Consider the following 18,906-nt stretch of genomic DNA (forward strand, 5'->3'; position numbering starts at 1 on the left):
GCAACAGAATGCAGGCCATACAGTGCAGCCTCTGAGGTGCAAAAGCCAAGAGGAAGTAGCAGCCAGGAAGTTTGGGAGCGGGCACAGCGGAGGAGTGACTTAAGGCAGCGAAAGAGTGGGCAATGGATTGAAAAGTGGGGACATGGGAGGTGAAAGGAGGGTGGAGGAAAGGAGAAACTGTGTGTCCCCCCCCGTGCCACTCTGCGCTGCTTGGAGAAAATGTGGAATAAAAATGGGATAGAGGCAGGTGCAGGATGCTCATAACTGAGGAACTGGGGAGAGGGATGCTTCATAGAAAATAGCTGAGGAAAACCTCACTCAGGTCTTAAGGATGAGAACAGCTGAGTACTTCTAGAGAGGGAAGAGACCAGGCAAGGGAGTTGGGAGGCTGGGACACGCTGGAGCTGGGAAAACAAGGAGCAACATAACAAAACAAAACATTCAACAGAGACGGAATTTCACAAGCCACCTATACTTCAGTGATGTTTTTGCACCCACTGAACAAGCATTTTGCTTTGAACTGCACGTTTCTGTCTCTTCCCTTACTCTGCACCAAGAAAATCACAGCAAATCCACACCTCTGAACTGCAGGCTAGCAAGCAAAGATCCATATAACGGGATGTCCCCCTTTGCTGGAAACACAAGATACCTAGTTGCCAGGTGATTGCTATATGAAAGAGAGACAGAGTGTTTTAACATGGCACATTTTTAATATATTGCTTTTCAACTGCAAAAAACAGAATAGTATGCTTTAAAATCCATCATTTTGATTTTAAACCAGTCTTTGGAAACACTATGAAGCATCCGATTGCAAACCTCAATCCCCCCCCCCCCACCCCTTTATTTCCGAGCTGGTTACTTCACTCCTGAAATAGTAAAGCAGAGCTACTGAAAAGCTGCAGGCACTTCATTCCACACATCTGCTACCTTGAGAGCGCTTGAGGCGAAGCCAGAAAACACACATGCACTGCCAGGGTGCCCTCCATGCTTCACCAGAGCAGAGCACTAAGTCGGTGGTGGTGATTCTGTACTCTGCCAAAATGGATGGCCCGATCAAAAGGTTTAACACAGAACAGAAGGAGAGAGTGTATAAAACAAATATCTTATTGGAGAAGTGATGGGGGGAGGGTGCTGTTTTGTTTGTGCATTTGGACAAAAAGCCTTCCCTGACTCACGCCCTCTTTTATCTAGGCAACTTTGGTATTGATCTACCGTTCCCTTTAATGTGTCAGAGCACTCAGGTGTTCCACAGTTCTTTTGAAAAGGAGGATTAAACAAGGATATTGATTCAGCGAGCAAGGCTAGGGACAACATACAGTTCACAGGAGTCACTACCGGCTTGCCACTTCACTAAGGAGAGTTTACCCAACCTGTTTGTCGGAAACAGCACCTCCAATGAATTGTGTTCTGTCTCTTTCTCTCTCTCTGGCAAAGCAAATTCAGGCAAAGAACACGGCCTGACAGTTTAATACTCAGCCCCGCTGTGATTAAGGAAGAAGCTCGTTGATTTATCGGCAGCGTTCCCTTTTTAAGAATCTCCTGTTAAATTAAATAAATATTTACTGCCTTGTTCATTTAAAGCTTGCTGCTCCGTTGAAACTGAGACACCAAGCTGTGGATCTGTTCGGAGGCTTTGATCTGCTTTGTCCCAAGATACGTGGCGCTGTTATGAGCGGCGTCTTCCAGAAAATAGCGATAGTTGACCATCATGCCACAGGAAGCTGTGATGCCACGAGGGCTCGTGTCCGCCATCCAGTTCAGACGCCACAACACGGCGCCATTCTGAAGATGAAAGTTAGCCACGGGGTTGAGCGCGTAGCCACGGTGCTTCTCCCCGTACAGGTACCAGGCACACAACCGCAGAAGTGGCTTCTGCAACAGTCTCACCAATTTCTCTGACTTCACCCACTCATTGTTCGTTAAGAGGCGTTTTAGAATTTCGACAGCAGGGTCCCCCGTGATCTCAGAGATTTCCCTGAATTCAGGCTCTGTGAAGGGATCACTTCTGCCCGTGTCCGTCGATTGGGAGGACAGGAGCCCAATAAGCCACTTGGTGAATCCCGGAATAGGAGAAAGTGTAGAGAAAACTTTCACCTGGGGAAATTCCACCTGTAGATTTTAAATTAAGGTTGGGTGGGGAGGGGAGGAAGCCAAATATTTGATTAAGCATTCAACTGAATAAAGGACTCCCAATTGCAAGATTTTTTTAAAAAAGAAAACCATTAAAGCAGAACTTAAATCAGCAAGGACAGTTTGAGACATTACCTTCATTAGCATCAAGTCAAGAGATTAGGCTTATACAATTTACATATCTTTTTCATAACTGCATTTCAAAACACGCTTGAAACGACGACGTCTGCTCAGGCAGAGAAAGACATAAGCTTAAATTCCCTCGCTTCTCATTTCTGCCCAATGAAATAAGCGTCCTCTGCCCAGGATCCAAATACTGAGGTAGTAAATTGAATTCCCAGCAGAGTAGTTTTCGTAGCATAAAGTTGTGATCTGCTATTCCCTCACAGATATTAGATGGAACTCGAAGGATATGGGGATATCAATTTTTTTCTCAGCCCCTTGAAAATTTCAGGTAAGTGATACCAATTTATTCAGTGAACAGAAATATTTCTCCTCCCGGCGCTTCAAACTTGGCAACCAAGCAATATGATAACTATGCCACTAAATCTCAAAAAGCAAAATGTGCCATCTTTTGCAGAAAGAGAGAGACTCCTCAACTGCAAAAGTTATAGAAAGAAAACATTTTGCTGCATACTAGAAGAGAATTTGAAGAAAGCTATGACAGCGGAGAGACAAAAAAAAAGCTCCATAAACCAGCGGTTCTCGTTTGAAATGTGTGGGTGTCTGTCAACTATCAGCTGGGTCACCATGTATGTGGTACTCTTGGTTGGGACCACTGTAAGACTAAAGAATCCACATCCTTCCCAGCTGAACACAGAAATAAAGCCATCATCATCCATATTTGCATGAAGTGTGTGGCTAAGAAATGACAGACTTCTGGAAAGGTGCTCAGAACCTGAAAGGCACAGTCTACATGAATACAGCAGAGACCAGTGCGTTGGGAATCAGTCATCACTGTTCAGAACCTAACAAAAAACGAGCAGAACTTTGCTTCCTAGCCATCTACCAATTTTTAAACCCAGCTTTTTTGCTGCATTCTTAAATTGATTTAAGCCTATTTTCAATCTTGTGAGGTTCTCGAGGTGATGTACAAAGCATGCACACGCCTCACACACAAAAATCAGCAGTAAACATCAATATAGTAAAAACATCGCCAATTAAAATCTGTAAGGCTCCATTAAGCAGCAGATAAAGAATAATATGCTTTGCCTTAGTAATTTGAAGTCCCCAACGGATTATTCAAGGGGAAAAAAACAAGCATGAGCACTCGCACACAAACCTATTCTCCTCAAAAGCCCAGAAGATGTTTTACTAAAACTTAGTAAGAAAAGTATACCACAGGAATAGTTCCACAGTCAAGGGGCCACCACAGAGAAGACTCTGTTTCTTGAGCCCACTCACCTCACTTCAGAGCACTCTCAACAGTTTATTTGACACTCATCTTAATATTTGGGTAGGGTCCTATGGGAGAGGGCAGCCCTTAGTGTATTGTGGTTCCAGTCTATTTAGGGCTTTAGAGGTAAACACCAGCATGTTTGAAACTTTACCTTAGGAGAAGCTCTCTGACCACCCATTTGTGAAGAGCAGACTTTTTTCTTTGGAAACACGAATTTGTCAGGTAAACTGGAGCCAAGAGCCAAAACACACTAGAAGAAATACCTAGGTTCAGCACGTGTTCTCTTACCTCAAGGTTTGCCGGGATCTGTAGGCGTCCTGGAAGCTGAAAGTTTAGCATTTACAGAGCAGCAGGAAGGGAAATACATGCGCCTGAATTTCCCTTCCCCTTCCTGCTGCTCTGTAAATGCTAAACTTGTTCTCTTACCTCAAGGTTTGTTGGGAAGTGTAGGCGTCCTGGAAGCTTAAAGTTTAGCATTTACAGAGCAGCAGGAAGGGGAAGGGAAATACAGGCGCCTGTATTTCCCTTCCTGCTGCTCTGTAAATGCTAAACTTTCAGCTTCCAGGACGCCTACAGATCCCGGCAAACCTTGAGGTAAGAGAACACGTGCTGAACCTAGGTATTTCTTCTCGTGTGTTTTGGCTCCAAGGCAGGCCGGGCATAATGAAAGGACCCACAACACACAGCAGCCCTTAGCCAAGTGCACAGGAAAACCCACTCCTTGGTCTACAGACAAAAATGCTCTTCTGTTGGATTCAATTTCTTCAGGAGTTTCTGTCTTGCATTCTATTGGATTGCCAGATCCAAATTTGTCTTTTAATAGTGCTGCTGTTGTTTACCACACAAAAAAGTAAACCTTGGCATAATTTATGGGGGCAAAATCTACTAGGGGCTACGGTGGGGGAGGAAACCGAACAAAAAAAATTAATCTTGTGCTTCTTTTATTTTAAAGAATGACAAGACAAATTGGCAAAACGACCCAGTTTTTGTAGTGTCTCATATCTGATAAATGGCTGAGTTTAGAAGCTTATCTTATGTGGCCAGTTCTTGAAGAAAATAATAAATAGATGCAGTAAAGCATGGCCATTTATGCTGCCGCTAAATTGATGCGCTACTTTCCAGGGCTGCTCCTGGCAGAGATCCGTTAATGTTTATTTCCCTGTCAGAAGCCCACACACCATTAAGAAGCAGATGCTGGGTTCACTTGGTTGCTACTTCCGCAGTAGACTGCAGGTTCTTTCTGTTATCGGTGACTCATCTAAAACAATGGTGCATCACATTAGCCAAGCCAGGGGAAAGGAAGCTCTGCCCCCATATTTCACCCAGAAAAACAAAGCTAGAGTCAGGAAGTTATCCTGGGTGTCAAGGATTAAGACAGCATCAGCAGCCTCTCTAGAAAAGAAAACTCTCGTTCAAGGTTCCTTGTTGATCTTACACAGGGGGAAGACTAAGAACACAAGGTCTTAAGGAACTATAAAAGACCAAAATGAATTGGAGCAGACGCATCTGTGGACTAGAGCTGACTTTGCTGGATGCACCAACTTATTTTTTGCTCGTGTTTAAGGGGGCGGGGGGGGGGGGTAGCACCATACTATGGTTGGCTACTGCACAAAACTATTTTCAAAGATGACTGTATGCTCCTAAATCCTGGGCACTGTTCACGATTCAGGCAACATTTCACAACTTCCCTTATGAAGCCCAAAAGCAAGTATGCTGTTCTTGAGGCTAAAATGGCATTTACGTGCCCAAGTGATACTCTGGGTTATGTGAAGGCAAACGCAAAGGAATGAAGATGGGTTAGGAAGAGGCATAAATACAGCATAAGTAATTTGGGGGTGCCATGTTGAAAGCTGCTCTCTCAATGGTGAGTTTTTTTAAGTGGCCTCGCTTATATTTTGCCACCTGAGACAGAGCTCAGCAATGACATGCACCCATACGTGAACTACATGTGGTTAAGAGCGTGGGACTCTAATATGGAGAACCGGGTTTGATTCCCCACTCCTCCACTTGAAGCTAGCTGGGTGACCTTGGGTGGGTCACAGCTTCTAGGAGCTCTCTCAGCCCCACCCACCTCACAAGGTGTTTTGTTGTGGGGATAACAATGACATACTTTGTATTAGTACTATATATAATACTATATATAATAGTACTAGTTATATAACTATATTAGTTATATAACTAATATAACCATTATAGGGATGAGTGCCACAAGAATGGGGTACAACCAAAATAGGCCAAAGGTCCCATTCTTTGGCATGATTGGTTTCTCTCTCAGCTCTGACTTAGTTTCTCAGATTTCTGGGAGGCAATATCCCTATGGGATCTCAACTGATCAACTGCGACTTGACATCACTTTACACACACAGTACAAAAGCACACACATTCTGTTTGGCTGTTCTAAGGGCAATAGTCAGGTACGACTACTATGGCAGAAAGTGGGGATATTTTTGGTATCAAGACAAAGTGTACCATCAAGGGAAAATTTGGTCCCAAACCATACATGGGTATTAAAAAGGTAAAGGTAGTCCCCTGTGCAGGCATTGGGTCATTACTGACCCATAGGGGGACGTCGCATCACAACATTTTCTTGGAACACTTTTTGTTTACACCCCGTTTGCCATTGCCATTGCCTTCCCCAGTCATCTACACTTTACCCCCAGGAAACTGGGTACTCATTTTACCAACCTCAGAAGGATGGAAGGCTGAGTCAACCTTGGGCCGGCTACTTGAACCCATCTTCTGCCAGGATCGAACTCAGGTTGTGACTCGTGAGCAGAGCTTGGGCTGCAGTACTGCGGCTTACCACTCTGCACCACGGGGCTCCGTGATAACCAATCACTTTATATTGAATGTAACCACAGTCCCTCTGGAAGATTACAAATGAAGCTAATAACAACAACAGCTAAGCTCTCTAAGGTTTCAAGCCACTGCATTCATTCACTTAAATATCCATAACCCACTCTTCCCTACAGGCTGAAGATGGTTCATAAAAATTCCTGCCCACGCACAGAATTTAGAAAAGTCAGCGTTAAACAAAACCAGCAGAAGCAAATTTCAATGTCCAATTCATCACCTAACTCCCCAAATCATCATTTTCCCTTCTTAATGGGACTGAAGATCCATTATAAACAGTGAAAGTTAAAATACAGCTCAGAGCTGCTCAAACAGTTAAAATTCACACCACTACAGACAGCTCAAAACATCACATTCAGATATAGCCACAATGGCAATAATTTAACATGTTCTTTTTTCCTGGGAAATTAAAAGTTACAGAAGCTTGAAATTAAGTGATTTGGAATTAATCAAATAGATGAGAGAAAACAAAGCAAATAATGATATATCTTATTTTCCCCTGCATTGTTTATTCCCCAAAGGATATTTCAGATCCAACCATGAGAAATGTATTACAACACATTAATATCTATGGGAATGAACCCCAGGAAATGGAGCAGTACCAAGTAATTTGGTTTGATATTTAAATGTGTAGGCTGCACTTTTAATAAAACAACTTCTTAAGTATCTGCCTTAAATAGGGTCACGGCATTGACTCAAAACACATTGCTTCTCTCACCTGTACCAAGAGGACAGCCCACAAGCCATTTAAACAGCTAAGGACTTCACAACGCAGCATCACTGAGATGCACACAATTATTCAGTGATTGAAAAGCAAATTAACAATGTCATAATTTAACATTTGGAGTAACATCGGGGATATAAAATTTTAAGCTGAGTAAATGCACACGTAAGTAAGGAAATATAACAGGGGCTCAGTTCTCAAAAACAACAGAAAACGAGAACCGATTCACAGACTGAACCACTTCATACTGCAAGTGGCAGTGTGTGTCATATCTTTCTATATAAAAGGGAAACCGTATTCCCGACGACACACTTCTATCCTGGTGTGCCTGCACAGGAGCACCAGGATAAAAAGTGCAACCTGGCCAATGCGGCCTCCAGAGGGAGTCGCTGCTGCAGGATTGCCAAGTGAGCCCGCCCGCCCCTCTGGAGGGAGCCGCTGCTGCAGCAAGCCCAACATTCCCCGGTTTTCTAGGGCCCATTTTTTTAAAAACGGGCTCTGTTACTAGTGATTATACTATCCTTCCTATTAACAAAAAAAAATCCCCATATAGGAAACACTATCACACAAATCTCCCGTTCCAACAAGAGTATTTTTCTCCAATGAAATTCCAACAGAACCCAGCTTACCTCAAAGAAGTATAAAATTACCTAAAAATTACATTATGCCAAGTAAATTATTTTAGCTGCTTCACAGCACAAATCCTTAAGAAGCAGTTATAAGATAATGGATAGAGGGAAAGTGGGTGAGATTTTTTTAAAAAATCAACTGTAGCGGAAGATATTTTATTTTAAAGGCTCCACAAACATCCATAGGTGTTAATTATCTGAAATGTGTAGTTAAGTGATATGGGGCAAGCTCTACGCGCAGAGCTTCTGCATATGCATTAGTGCTTCCGAGCATTCAGGCAGGCACATACATCCAACCCACACAGACCACTGAAGGATGTGTGGTGGTACCACTCTGGCATTTCCAGTCCCCAAATCACTTAAAGAGGAAACACAAGTAACATTTTTACACCTACCTGAAGTTCCTTAACAACTCGTTTGATGAGGTATGTCCCCAGCTCTACACCCTGCAGGCCCTGCTGTGTCAAGCTGATGGAATAGAAAATTGCTGTACTGATTTTGTTCAGATTCTCCACTTCTTGAGAAGGGATCTCTTTCACTATACCCTAGAAAACGATCGAAAGGGTCAGCAACCGCAATCACCGTCCAAAGCCAAGCAGCTTCACCTTTCATCATCCGACCTGGGACACAACCCGGCAAGCTGACTGACTTGCCGCACACATTCAGTTTGGCTTTGAAGTCATTTTTAATTGAACAGCAGCCCTTTGCACATTATACACCAAGTCACTTTTGAAACACTTGAGTTTGAGGACCAGCTTGTAATGTTACACTGGGGAAATGGTGTGGGGAGAGATGCAACTGCGCCTCTGGGAACTTGTAAGTCCTTATATAATGTGTCCATAATATTTTTCGTGCCACTTATTTCACCAAGAAAGAGTAATACGGTTGTAAAATATACAGGATAGACTAAACACTGCTACTAAATCTAGCTTAGAATTCTAAACATGGTTGAGGATACTTCTACCTCCAGAGGTTGCATGAGCTGTAATTATGTTTTCTCCGTTCTGGTATCACACCAAACCATAATTAGAACAGTTCACGTTAGTAAACCTTCTTCAAAAACACGGTCTCTGCTTTTTCCAGCTCATCACAGTAATGGGCGGTATATAAATCAAGTTATTGTTGTTATGAGTAAGCTCAATCAAGGCCACGTTGCTCAGAACACAGGGCTGTTTTTCAGCCAAGGGACCAAGGCAACTTCTGGAGTCAGTGGCAGCACCACTGAGTCTCAACTTTCTCCCTACACTCTTGGCCAAGTACAGCCTTCGCATCTCCACCTCGCCTTTTGCTTGGCTGGCAACACTAGTTAGTATCTTCGAAGGCAGACATTGTGGAGTTTGGGGTACCTGGACCAAATATGTTGCCTGTCCCACCCTAAGAACACTGCATTTGCTACCAGCCAAATAACTGGGCTATACCTGGATGTTGCTGGAGATCTCATCCGTAAGTGCCACATGCAGAACTATCAAGGGCTCAGTGGGTATGGCACAGTGAGCAAAGTAATAGCACCTTCTGTAAGACCCGACTCGGCGCTTCATATCCATCCAATTCCTAACAGGATGCACAGCTTCACTGCTGAAAAGAGGCAAGTTGGCCAGGTGAATAACTCACATTTTCATACTAACGTCAAAAATTCACCAAGCGTTTTCTCGTATTAATGATCTGAGGTTTATTTACCCCATATACTTTCCAATGAGAACAGCAATACCAGGCTCCATCTGTACATGCAGGTCTGCAGGAGACCCCAAGGCTGTTTGAACACCTTGGCGTAAAAAAAAAAAAAACAACCCAGCTCATCTCTCCTGGCACTTACTCACTAATCTTTTGAAGAACTTCACAAGGCGATTGCCATGTAACCCTCTCCAAGTTTAGGAATCCGGTAGAAAACCACTCCGACAACATGTTCTTGAGCACTCCGTTCATTTCCTGGAATCAAGAGAGAAGGGGTAAAAGCTCTCATGAATTCAGCCAAAAAGCGTAACAGTTACGTTCTGTGAGAACCTAAAAGTAGAAGTATAAGCATGATATAAATTTATTTTATTTATTTTACAAAATTTATACCCCACCCTCCCTGAAAACGGGCTCAGGGTGGCTAACAACATACATTATATAGTTAAAACCATGGTTGCAACAAGAAACACCAATCTCTACGGCGACCTAACACTGCCTTGCATAAAGTGATTCTTCAGCATTATTTCAAAAAAGGGCCAGTTGGGTGTTTCTCTAGCACTGCTCAGGCACCTGCTGGTCCTTCCCAGCCAACAACTGATGTGTGCTTTGTGGTATAATTTAAGGCTGAGGTGTGCAGGATCAGCTATCGAGTAAGCTACTTCTCCCACCACATACACAAGCTGAATGGGAAAAGGGGTGAAGGGAGGACGAGGAGATTCTGCCAGTTGGAATGATACAGTTGTCATTCTTGGAACACTAATGAGGTCACATCCCACAACACAGGAACGGCCTAATGCTCTTGCAAGTGGTCTTGGGCACGCAAGGAGCCGTTTTTCTACTGTTCCACAGGATGTGAACAGAATGCAATTTTCAAACCCTTACGAAGTGGCTGATTGTAGAACTAAAAGCACCTGCCAATGAACAGTATAGTAAGTGACAGCTGCCTCAAATCATTGCTCCTCACGAAGTCAGACAGAGAACTGCTGCTCTACAGGGATATCAGCTGCCAAGCGTTCAACATCAACGCATTTCAACCTCTTGGGAAACTGGGAGGAGGAGAAAAAAAGTCTCTTGCTAGTCTTACTACTGAAATTTGCTACAGTTTATGGCTAGGCGCTGACCGACCTTGAGAATGTTTCCTCCCGCAGTCAGTTACTGGCTTTCCAAAGAATGCCCCAGTGTTCAATTCCCGAATGCTGCAGCGCTATGAGTAACAATGCTCAAAAATACTTTAAAAAATTAAAAGGCAAGAAGAGGTCAGAACAGAGTGATAATTTTAGGCACAATTTTAACTGTTGGGACCTTCAATGACCAGAGCCCAGTGCAGAGAGGAGCTAATATCAGCCCTATATCTAATATTTCTATTCTCATTATATCACTAATATGCAAATTATTTATTTATGTAATTTATAGTCCGCCTTTCTCACCGAGATTCAAGGTGGATTACACACTGTGAGATTACTATAGTCAGTATCAAGGACTTTTCCATAAACAATGCTATAGGGTAAATAAACACAAGTTTACAAGACATAGCATTAACAAGAATACAAGACAGAGTTGAAGAAATGCTGAAACAGAACGTAAGCAATTCTAAGACTAACATCAGACAAAATGAAGCAGAGGTAGCACATAGGAGCACATATTTAAAGCAATGGATAGTACGTAAGGCAACGTAGTGGAGACGTCTATGGTTCCTAACTCATTCGCAAAGCATCTGAGACCCCCCTCCCTACAATACAAAAGTCTTTTTGAATAATTTGGTTTTGCATCGTTTCCAGAAAGCTAGGAGAACAGGGGCTCTCCTGACCTCCTCAGGCAGGTCGTTCCACAGGGTAGGGGCCACCACTGTGTACGGGCTGCTGTTGATTTCGCCCATGTGCAGGGTGGCACCTGCAGGAGACCCTGTTCAGATGAGCGAAGTCGCCATGGAGGGACATAGGGAGAGAGGCGGTCCCATAGGTATGCCAGACCAAGGCCATGAAGAGCTTTGTATGTGATACCCAATACCTTGAACTGAGCATGGCAACTGTGTTTGTAAGTTGTCCGTGCACTTGATTTTTCTCCTTTGGGTATTCATCCACCTCAACCTGAGCAAGTACATTTTACTACTGATTTAAACCAGAGCTTTATTATAGAAACTGATGACTTCTCCTAGAGGCACCAAATTGATGAGGCGGTTTGCCTCAATATAGAACACAAGACTTCCTAAACCACCAGCAGATTTATTGGGGACGGCATATTTACAACTTCATCAAACTGTCATGAAGAACAATCTCAGTAAAGCATTAGAAGTCTGTCATAATACTCTCACAAGAATAATAGGGGAAGTATTTAAAAGGCACATATCCAAAACGAGACAATTATTTAACTCAATTTAATCACTTCCAAAACTCCCAAATAATTTTTTTTACAACTTAAGGGTTTTAATCCTTTAATACACTATGCTACTGTGGTAATGTTGGCTCCAAGCAGTATATACAACAAACATATACCATTCTATAATAATCCACCCATAGCTTTAATTAAATTAGCTCTTTCCCATAAAAATTCTATCAAACAATAGTTATGTTTACACAAATCATGCATGCAATAGACAAACTGGTTCTAAAAGCTTCATTCAAAGATCCATGCAGGTTCTATTTGAAGAGTCTTAATGTCTGTCACTCCATTACTTATTTAAACAGTCCTCCTTTAATTTATTCCTTATTCCTGACAGCTGCTGTAGCATAGTGGTTAAATGGTTTGGTTGTAAGTCAGCACTCTGCTGGTTCAAATCTCACTATTGCTATGAGCTCAGCAGATGGCCTTGGGTAAGCCACTCCTCTCAGCCTCAGCTATATTGTGGGGAGTGTAAAAACACTGACTTTCTTCACTGCTCTGAGTGGGGGCACTAATCTGTCTGGAAGACTAGTATATAAGCGCAGTTATTATCATTATTATTCCATTCGCTAAAGTTTGAAAGCTCAATTAAGTCATATACAAAGAATGTTACAAACACCCCCAAGCTTCCATATAATCCAACAAAACCGCTACCATACTGCAGTGGAAATACAAAGAGAAACAGACACCACAAATAAGCATCAAATTGCCCCCTGGAAAAGAGAGGCTTACCACTGCCAGGAAATCCCGAGAATAATTCTCAATATATAAACTGCAAGGTCAGTAAGTATTAGCATGTTTGTTCTTAGCAAAGTCTAATTTAGAAGACAGAAAAGCCACAGTTTTTCCAAAGCTTCACTAACAGAGGAAAAGACCTTGTACTTTCCCAAAATATAAAAATGGGCAAAATTTACTGGATGGGTGTGATCAACTCATTCCTTGCAAACACCTATAACGATGTTCCTCAAACTTTTAGAAATTTCTCCTACCCCCTGCATCTGTTTTCTGGGATCCCAAACCCAGATTGTCCCATATACATGAAACCTTCTGCAACATTTTGAGAATCAGAGTTCTAACCAACAGCAACATCAGAAGACGTGGCGGGGGGGGGGGGCAGCTCAGACTTCTTCTTTGCACAAGCAAACAACTCACTTCTTCCAACATTGCTTTGGTATGCTTAAACTCCTCCTCTATTGTATAAGCCTCTTTCGAAAACCAAGGCAATTTTTAAAAGTAGACGCTTGAGAGAGAAGCAAACAAGCAACTGCACGTATAATCCCTTGCAAGTCTAAATGGCCTCTGTATTGTGGCTGACTTGAACACACACATGAAGTTGCCTTATACTGAATCAGACCGAAGGCTTATCTAGTTCACTACTGTCTACTCAGACTGTCAGTGGTTTTCCAGGGTCACAGGCAGAGGTCTTTCACATCACCTGCCACCTGATATTTTTAGCGGTAGATGCCACGGGTTGAATCTGGGACCTTCTGCATGCCAAGCAAATGCTCAACCACAGAGCTACAGCCCCTCCTTTTCCATTGTGGAGGCAGAGTAGAACGCACAAGTTGCCTTCTTGATGCACTTTCCTGGGAGTAAGCACACAAATAGCTGCTGCCCCCACTGAAATTTTATGACAATAAAATGAACCATTTCTTTCTTATTTCAACATCTTACGAGAATTTTTACAATTCTTGCTACACCTGCAATGCCCCATGTACCTAGACAGATACTGGCGTCGAGACTGTTTTTAGAAACAATGTGTCTGTCCTGTACACGTGGTTTACTATTGCTTTGATTACAGAGATGCTTGAAGCTTTGCTGGTGAGAAGACTTAAAATGAGTTCTGGGGGCACGTCACGGCTTGAAATAAAAGCAAAATCTCCCAGGCTCTTAAAAATAGATTGTCCTCCATGCTACCAAAGTACATTTTTTATATTCTCAGTGAGATTCTTTTAACTGGGAAGTCTATAGATGAACTTTTGCTAGTAGACGTGCCTGAACAGAAGCGCTGCACCTAGGTCAGAAGTGTCTATCTTCTTCCACAAATTCGGCAGGAAGACATTTACTGTTTCTTAGCAACTAGTCACAGAGGAGTCTAGTCATTTTCTCTGGGCCATTGCTCTTGATCCTGGTGACTGTTTAACCTTAGAATACTAACCTTGAATACAAATTCATCTACGTTTGAGGAATGTGCTCCAACTGCTGCATTCGGAGCTTCTGCTCAGATGCTCAAAAGTTTCCAGCTCTGCACACCAGACCCTTTCTACAAATGCTTAGGAATACTGGCTCATTTTGGAGGGTGTTCAGTTGACCTTCATCTTGGCCATGACTGCAAGACCAGGCAAGAAAAGGACTACAAATCACTACTGAGAAAACATATAGCTCAATCATACCCAGCAAATTTATGTCTGCAGTATACTCAATCACGAACTACCTGGAAGTATTGCATTACCAAAGATAATACAAAAAATAAAATATGCACACAAAGGAAAACTGCCACACTTGATGGCTTGCTATTATCACTGGATCAGCTCCAAGGACCTGGTACCAAAGCGACAGTGCATGGGCCCAAAGCAGAGGCAGTTACTGACCCTGCCAGAGCAGAGCTTGTTGCCCTGCCTTGCCAGAATAGAAATTTCACACAAGAATAACTGTGCAGCCTCGGTGCGCGTGAAGCAAGCTCAGTGAGGTATCTTAAAAGCCATCTGATCACACAGTTCTCTCCCAGCACATGAAGGAAGGCTGCTAAACCACAGGGAGATATTTACACTGTAGCAGCTGAAGTGGGTTTATAGGATCAGGTTTCTGGCAGGCCTAGTTTGCAATGCTGCATTAACTTGCTCCGGAGTCCTCCAGAAGGTATGCACGATGCAGTTTCAAAAGGCCATTTCTGGATGACTCCTGCTATACAGTATGTATTGAGACTGAAAAAGGCATCTACAATCAAATGTTGGCCTGTTCCAGGTGGAAAAAGACTTCTCTCTCCTCCTGGAACAGGCCAACATTTGATTTTGGATGCCTTTTAAAATCTCAGATAAACTAGGTCTTGAAGCAGGTTTATGATGTCTGGGGATTCAAAATAAAAGTTTTAGAAACAAGCTTCAAGTTACCAGTCTTTGGCAAGAATGGAACTCAAGTTCTCGATGCGTGGGCACGAAGTATTCAGGTGTCTGGGATAACATCACACTCGTTGTGGAGCACTGCAAGGAAGGACAAAGTGCAGAAGAACCAGAAAAGAGGGTGGAAGGCTGTGCAAGCTTACCTACCCTTGGAATCAGATTAAGTACCTTTCAAAATCCTAGACAACTTGTTTCTCATAGGCATGAAACACTGGTTGCAAGAACCCTGAATTTACAATATTGTTTCCAGAGCTATCTGCAGAGCATTGTACATGGATATACAGTGGATCAATGCATTTTATAAAAGATATGTATGAGCCACACAAACATTTCTTTTTCCTCAGTCAGATTTAGCAACATATATCTCAAATCCCAAGTATGCAGGCGTTTGGGGGTCACATCTTGCATCATTCCAGAGCCAATCCAGAAATAGTTTTGCTTTTCCTTTCGTGCGCTACTTCAGTGTTTCTTTCAAGCACCAGGATATTATTAGCACTGCCATGTTTTCTACAGCATTCTGACAACAAGAGCTGTTCCAATACAGCTGCAAACAGAATCTTGGCACTAAGATGTGAACTTTGTCCTGGTAAGACTGCCTGCCAGTTCTCTTCAGGCCTATGAAACACTGTACAAAAACATGTGATGCATTTTCTGGCCCATGCAATATAAACCACTTACAACAACCTTTCCCCTTATCTCCCCCAGTGCCAACACCTCACACACTGATTCCAATATAGATGTGTATAACTCTCCATCAGGTAAAGAAAAGCCTTCTTGCACCTTAAAGACAAATAAAATGCTCTTCCAAAATAAGCTTTTGTTAACTAGAGTCCATTTCTTCAGATGCTACAGGAGGCTCCTCACTCATTACAACAGTTAACTAGCCTAGCAAAATTAGTGGTTTGTTCCAGTATTTTTCTTGATGAGATTTAAATTTAACAAAGTTACATTTCACCTTGGACTTCTTAGTTTCTTGAGCAGGGGGGGGGGAAATCCCTTACATAATAGCGAGGAAACACTCACTACGTACGGGCTGCAATTCATGAAAACTTATGCTGAAATAAAATTTTGTAAAGCGTTTAAGGTGACAGCATCATCTGAAGGCCTCCATGATACAGCATTGTGCAGATGGTCCCAGGGTTCAATCCCTGGCACCTCTAGTTAAAAGATTAGATAGTAAGAGATGAGAAAGACTCTCTGCTTGGATCCAACTAGCCCACCTCTCAAGAGGGGACAACCAGTGAGTTCTTTGACAGGAAAAAGTGGTAAACAAAAATAAACAGCAGAAAGCAAAAGCGCATAGCTAAAATATATATAAAGTGGTAGGCAAAAAACAATGAAGGAAAGAGTAAAAAAAAGTTGGTAAATTAAAAAACCTGACAAAGCTGTAAGCAAAAAAGTGGTACAAATATAAAGAAAATAATGTGCTCCTTCTGGGTAGTTTCCATGTTGTTAAAGGTGTCGTGTTTAGTTACCTACAAGTTGTTTCAGCAATGTTTCATCTCAGTTTTTTTCTGATTTACACCTGTTTCAACTTTCTGCAACCTGTACCCTACGTATTTGTTTACTGAATGTTCTAGCTATCAATCATATCCTGTTTCTTCACTGAAAGTCCTAGGGCTTGTTCTCAGTGAGAAAGGCAGACTATAAATAAGTTTACTAAATAAAGAATAATAAAGTAAAAAACAAACAAACCAATATACACAGAAAGCAAACCTAAGCAGGTCTTCTCAGAATCCTATTCCAGTCTATTTCATAGGGTTTACTTTCAGGAAGGCGTTCTTAGGATCGCACTGATAGAGAGTGAGAAAGCTAATTATTGTTGTTGTTTAATTACAGTCCACCTTTCTCACTGAGATGCTGCAAGTGGATACAATATAATCAATAGCTGTGACATTCACAGAGCAAAACTACAATATGAGCAACAGTTGGGGCATAGACAGAGCAATCCTAAACAGAGTCGCTCCAGTCTAATCCCATAGGTTTAGAGTGACTGCACTGTTAACGCATTTTATGCAACCAGATAAGATGGTAAATAAAAACAAGCTGATAAAGCAGCAAACAAAAAATAAAGAGGAAAATACAGCAGTAAGCAAAGAAAAATAAACAGCAGCAAGCAACCAAGGTAAAGGGGCAAGTAGAGGTTGGAACCTGAGGAGCACTTTCTGGGGAGTAAGACCTATCGAATAACAAGGGGCTGGCTTCTGAGCAGAGCTGCTTGACTGCTGCACCCTCTCTCACATAAACGCAAACCGGCCAATGGCAGGCAGCCTGCCTCCCAAGGTTGCCAGCTCCCGGTCGGGAAATTCCTGGATATTTGTGGAGGGGCGCCAAAGCAGCCATTTTCTCTAGGGGAGCCGTGCCCTGGAGCCCGGTTGACATTCGGGAGATCTCCAGGCCCCGCCTGGAGGGTGACAACCCTGCCTAATTCGCCCTCCCGTGCGGGAGCCTCACCCTAACGTGCGGCCCTTCGGCCTCCCGGGCGGCCAGCGCCTCGAGCAGGTCCTTGCGGAGCTCCACCAGGAAGCGGAGGCCGCCCTCCTGCCGGCCCAGGTGCTGGAAGAGGCCCCGGTAGCGCGGGGTGAGGTAGTGCCGCAGCCGGTCCTCGGCCTGCAGCAGCCCGCCGGCCTCGTCGCCCTCGGCTCCGGCTCGCTCCTGCTGGAGGCGCGCCACCCTGGCGCTCAGCTCGGCCACCCGCCCGTGCTCCACGCCGAAGTCCCGGGCCAGGCGGCCCAGCAGCTGCGCCCGAGGCTGGCCGGGCGGGAGGCCGCGGTAGTAGCGCATGAACTCGCCGCCGCCTTGCTCCAGAGCCGCCCCGGAGGGGGCCGCCGCCTTCTCCCGCGTCTCATAGGGGGGAAGCGGCGGGACGGCGCGGCGGAGCGCTTCCTCCATGCCGGCTAGGCCCGCGCAGGCCTCGGTTGCTACGGCGACGGCGCTAGGCCGCGACCGGCCGGAAGCGGGTGACCATAGAGGACGGAAGAAGGGAGGCCGCGCCGCCAAGAAGGGCCCCAAGCGGCGCATCCTCGCCCCTCTCCTCCGCCCGAACCGAATTGTTCCCTCAAGACACAGAAGGGCCTTTCTGAGGCGAAGATAAAAACAAAGAAGATGATTGGACGCCCGCGGAGAACGTTCCCTCGAGCGACCAATCCGAATGAAGAATGGGCGGGGTTAAGGCTTAACGCCATGCTGAGTGTGGCAATACGGTGACGCGGCAACCTTAAATTCCGCCATGTTGAGAAGGGCAGGATGCTGAAGATGAGCCTTTCAGAGGACATTGGAAGGCAAAGAGACCCAGAGGGAGATTCTTTGGAGGTGGAGCGGGGACAGAGTTGGGTCTAAAGGCGGGGCTTCAGAGAAGGGGAGGAACTAAGGCTGAAGTAGCTTGGCAGCCATATTCTCCAGATGTTGTCTCTGTTACCTTGGCAGCAAGGACACTTGCCACGCAGTCCCAAGCAATGATGGAAGCACTGGCACAGTTGTCCCACAGTGCCATTGGAGACTGAGGAAAGATGCCAACTAGAACCCAGAAGGGCAGTTTCATTCACCTCTCATAAAAAGCACTTCTGACAGCCTTAGTACGATGATGTCTGCCATGTCCGAGAATCGAGACGACGTGTGAAAATAGGCCCATTAGAGAGGGCTGGGCAGTGAGCGTAAAAAATGGAAGGGAATTGTATTTATTTATTTATTTATTTATTTATTTCAAATTTCTATTCAGCCCTCCCGGCGATGTGGGGGAAAAGCTGCTCAAGCCTCAATGAAAAACTGGAGAATGTAAATTGATGGACCTGCCAAAACTGCCAACCGTGCCTGGAGAGGAATTTTAATGGCGATCCTCTACATATGGAGCTAATGCTCAGGCCTAAACAGGCTGTGTTGGATTGGGAGCTGGAATAGAATATTGGAATATTGGGCAGACTTGAACAGGTGGCACCGACACAGGACCAGGATCGGGACCTAATGCGTAGGCTTAGACAGGCAGTGCTGGATTGGGAGCTGGAA

The 18,906-nt window shown here is 44.0% G+C and overlaps 1 protein-coding gene across 1 annotated transcript; it reads right to left on the reverse strand.

Annotated features, from left to right (window-relative positions):
- Positions 1–688: 688 nt before the first annotated feature.
- Positions 689–17,948, reverse strand: MLYCD (malonyl-CoA decarboxylase). Its single transcript, XM_055000463.1, has 5 exons — positions 17,359–17,948; positions 9,549–9,661; positions 9,154–9,310; positions 8,131–8,280; positions 689–2,109 (listed from the first exon to the last, which is right to left on the reverse strand). Exons 1-5 carry the CDS (start codon positions 17,923–17,925, stop codon positions 1,576–1,578), a joined length of 1,521 nt encoding a protein of 506 aa, XP_054856438.1. The 5' UTR covers positions 17,926–17,948; the 3' UTR covers positions 689–1,575.
- Positions 17,949–18,906: the final 958 nt, after the last annotated feature.

This window comes from Eublepharis macularius, chromosome 16 (genome assembly GCF_028583425.1).
Source record: "Eublepharis macularius isolate TG4126 chromosome 16, MPM_Emac_v1.0, whole genome shotgun sequence".
Lineage (NCBI taxonomy): Eukaryota > Metazoa > Chordata > Lepidosauria > Squamata > Eublepharidae > Eublepharis > Eublepharis macularius.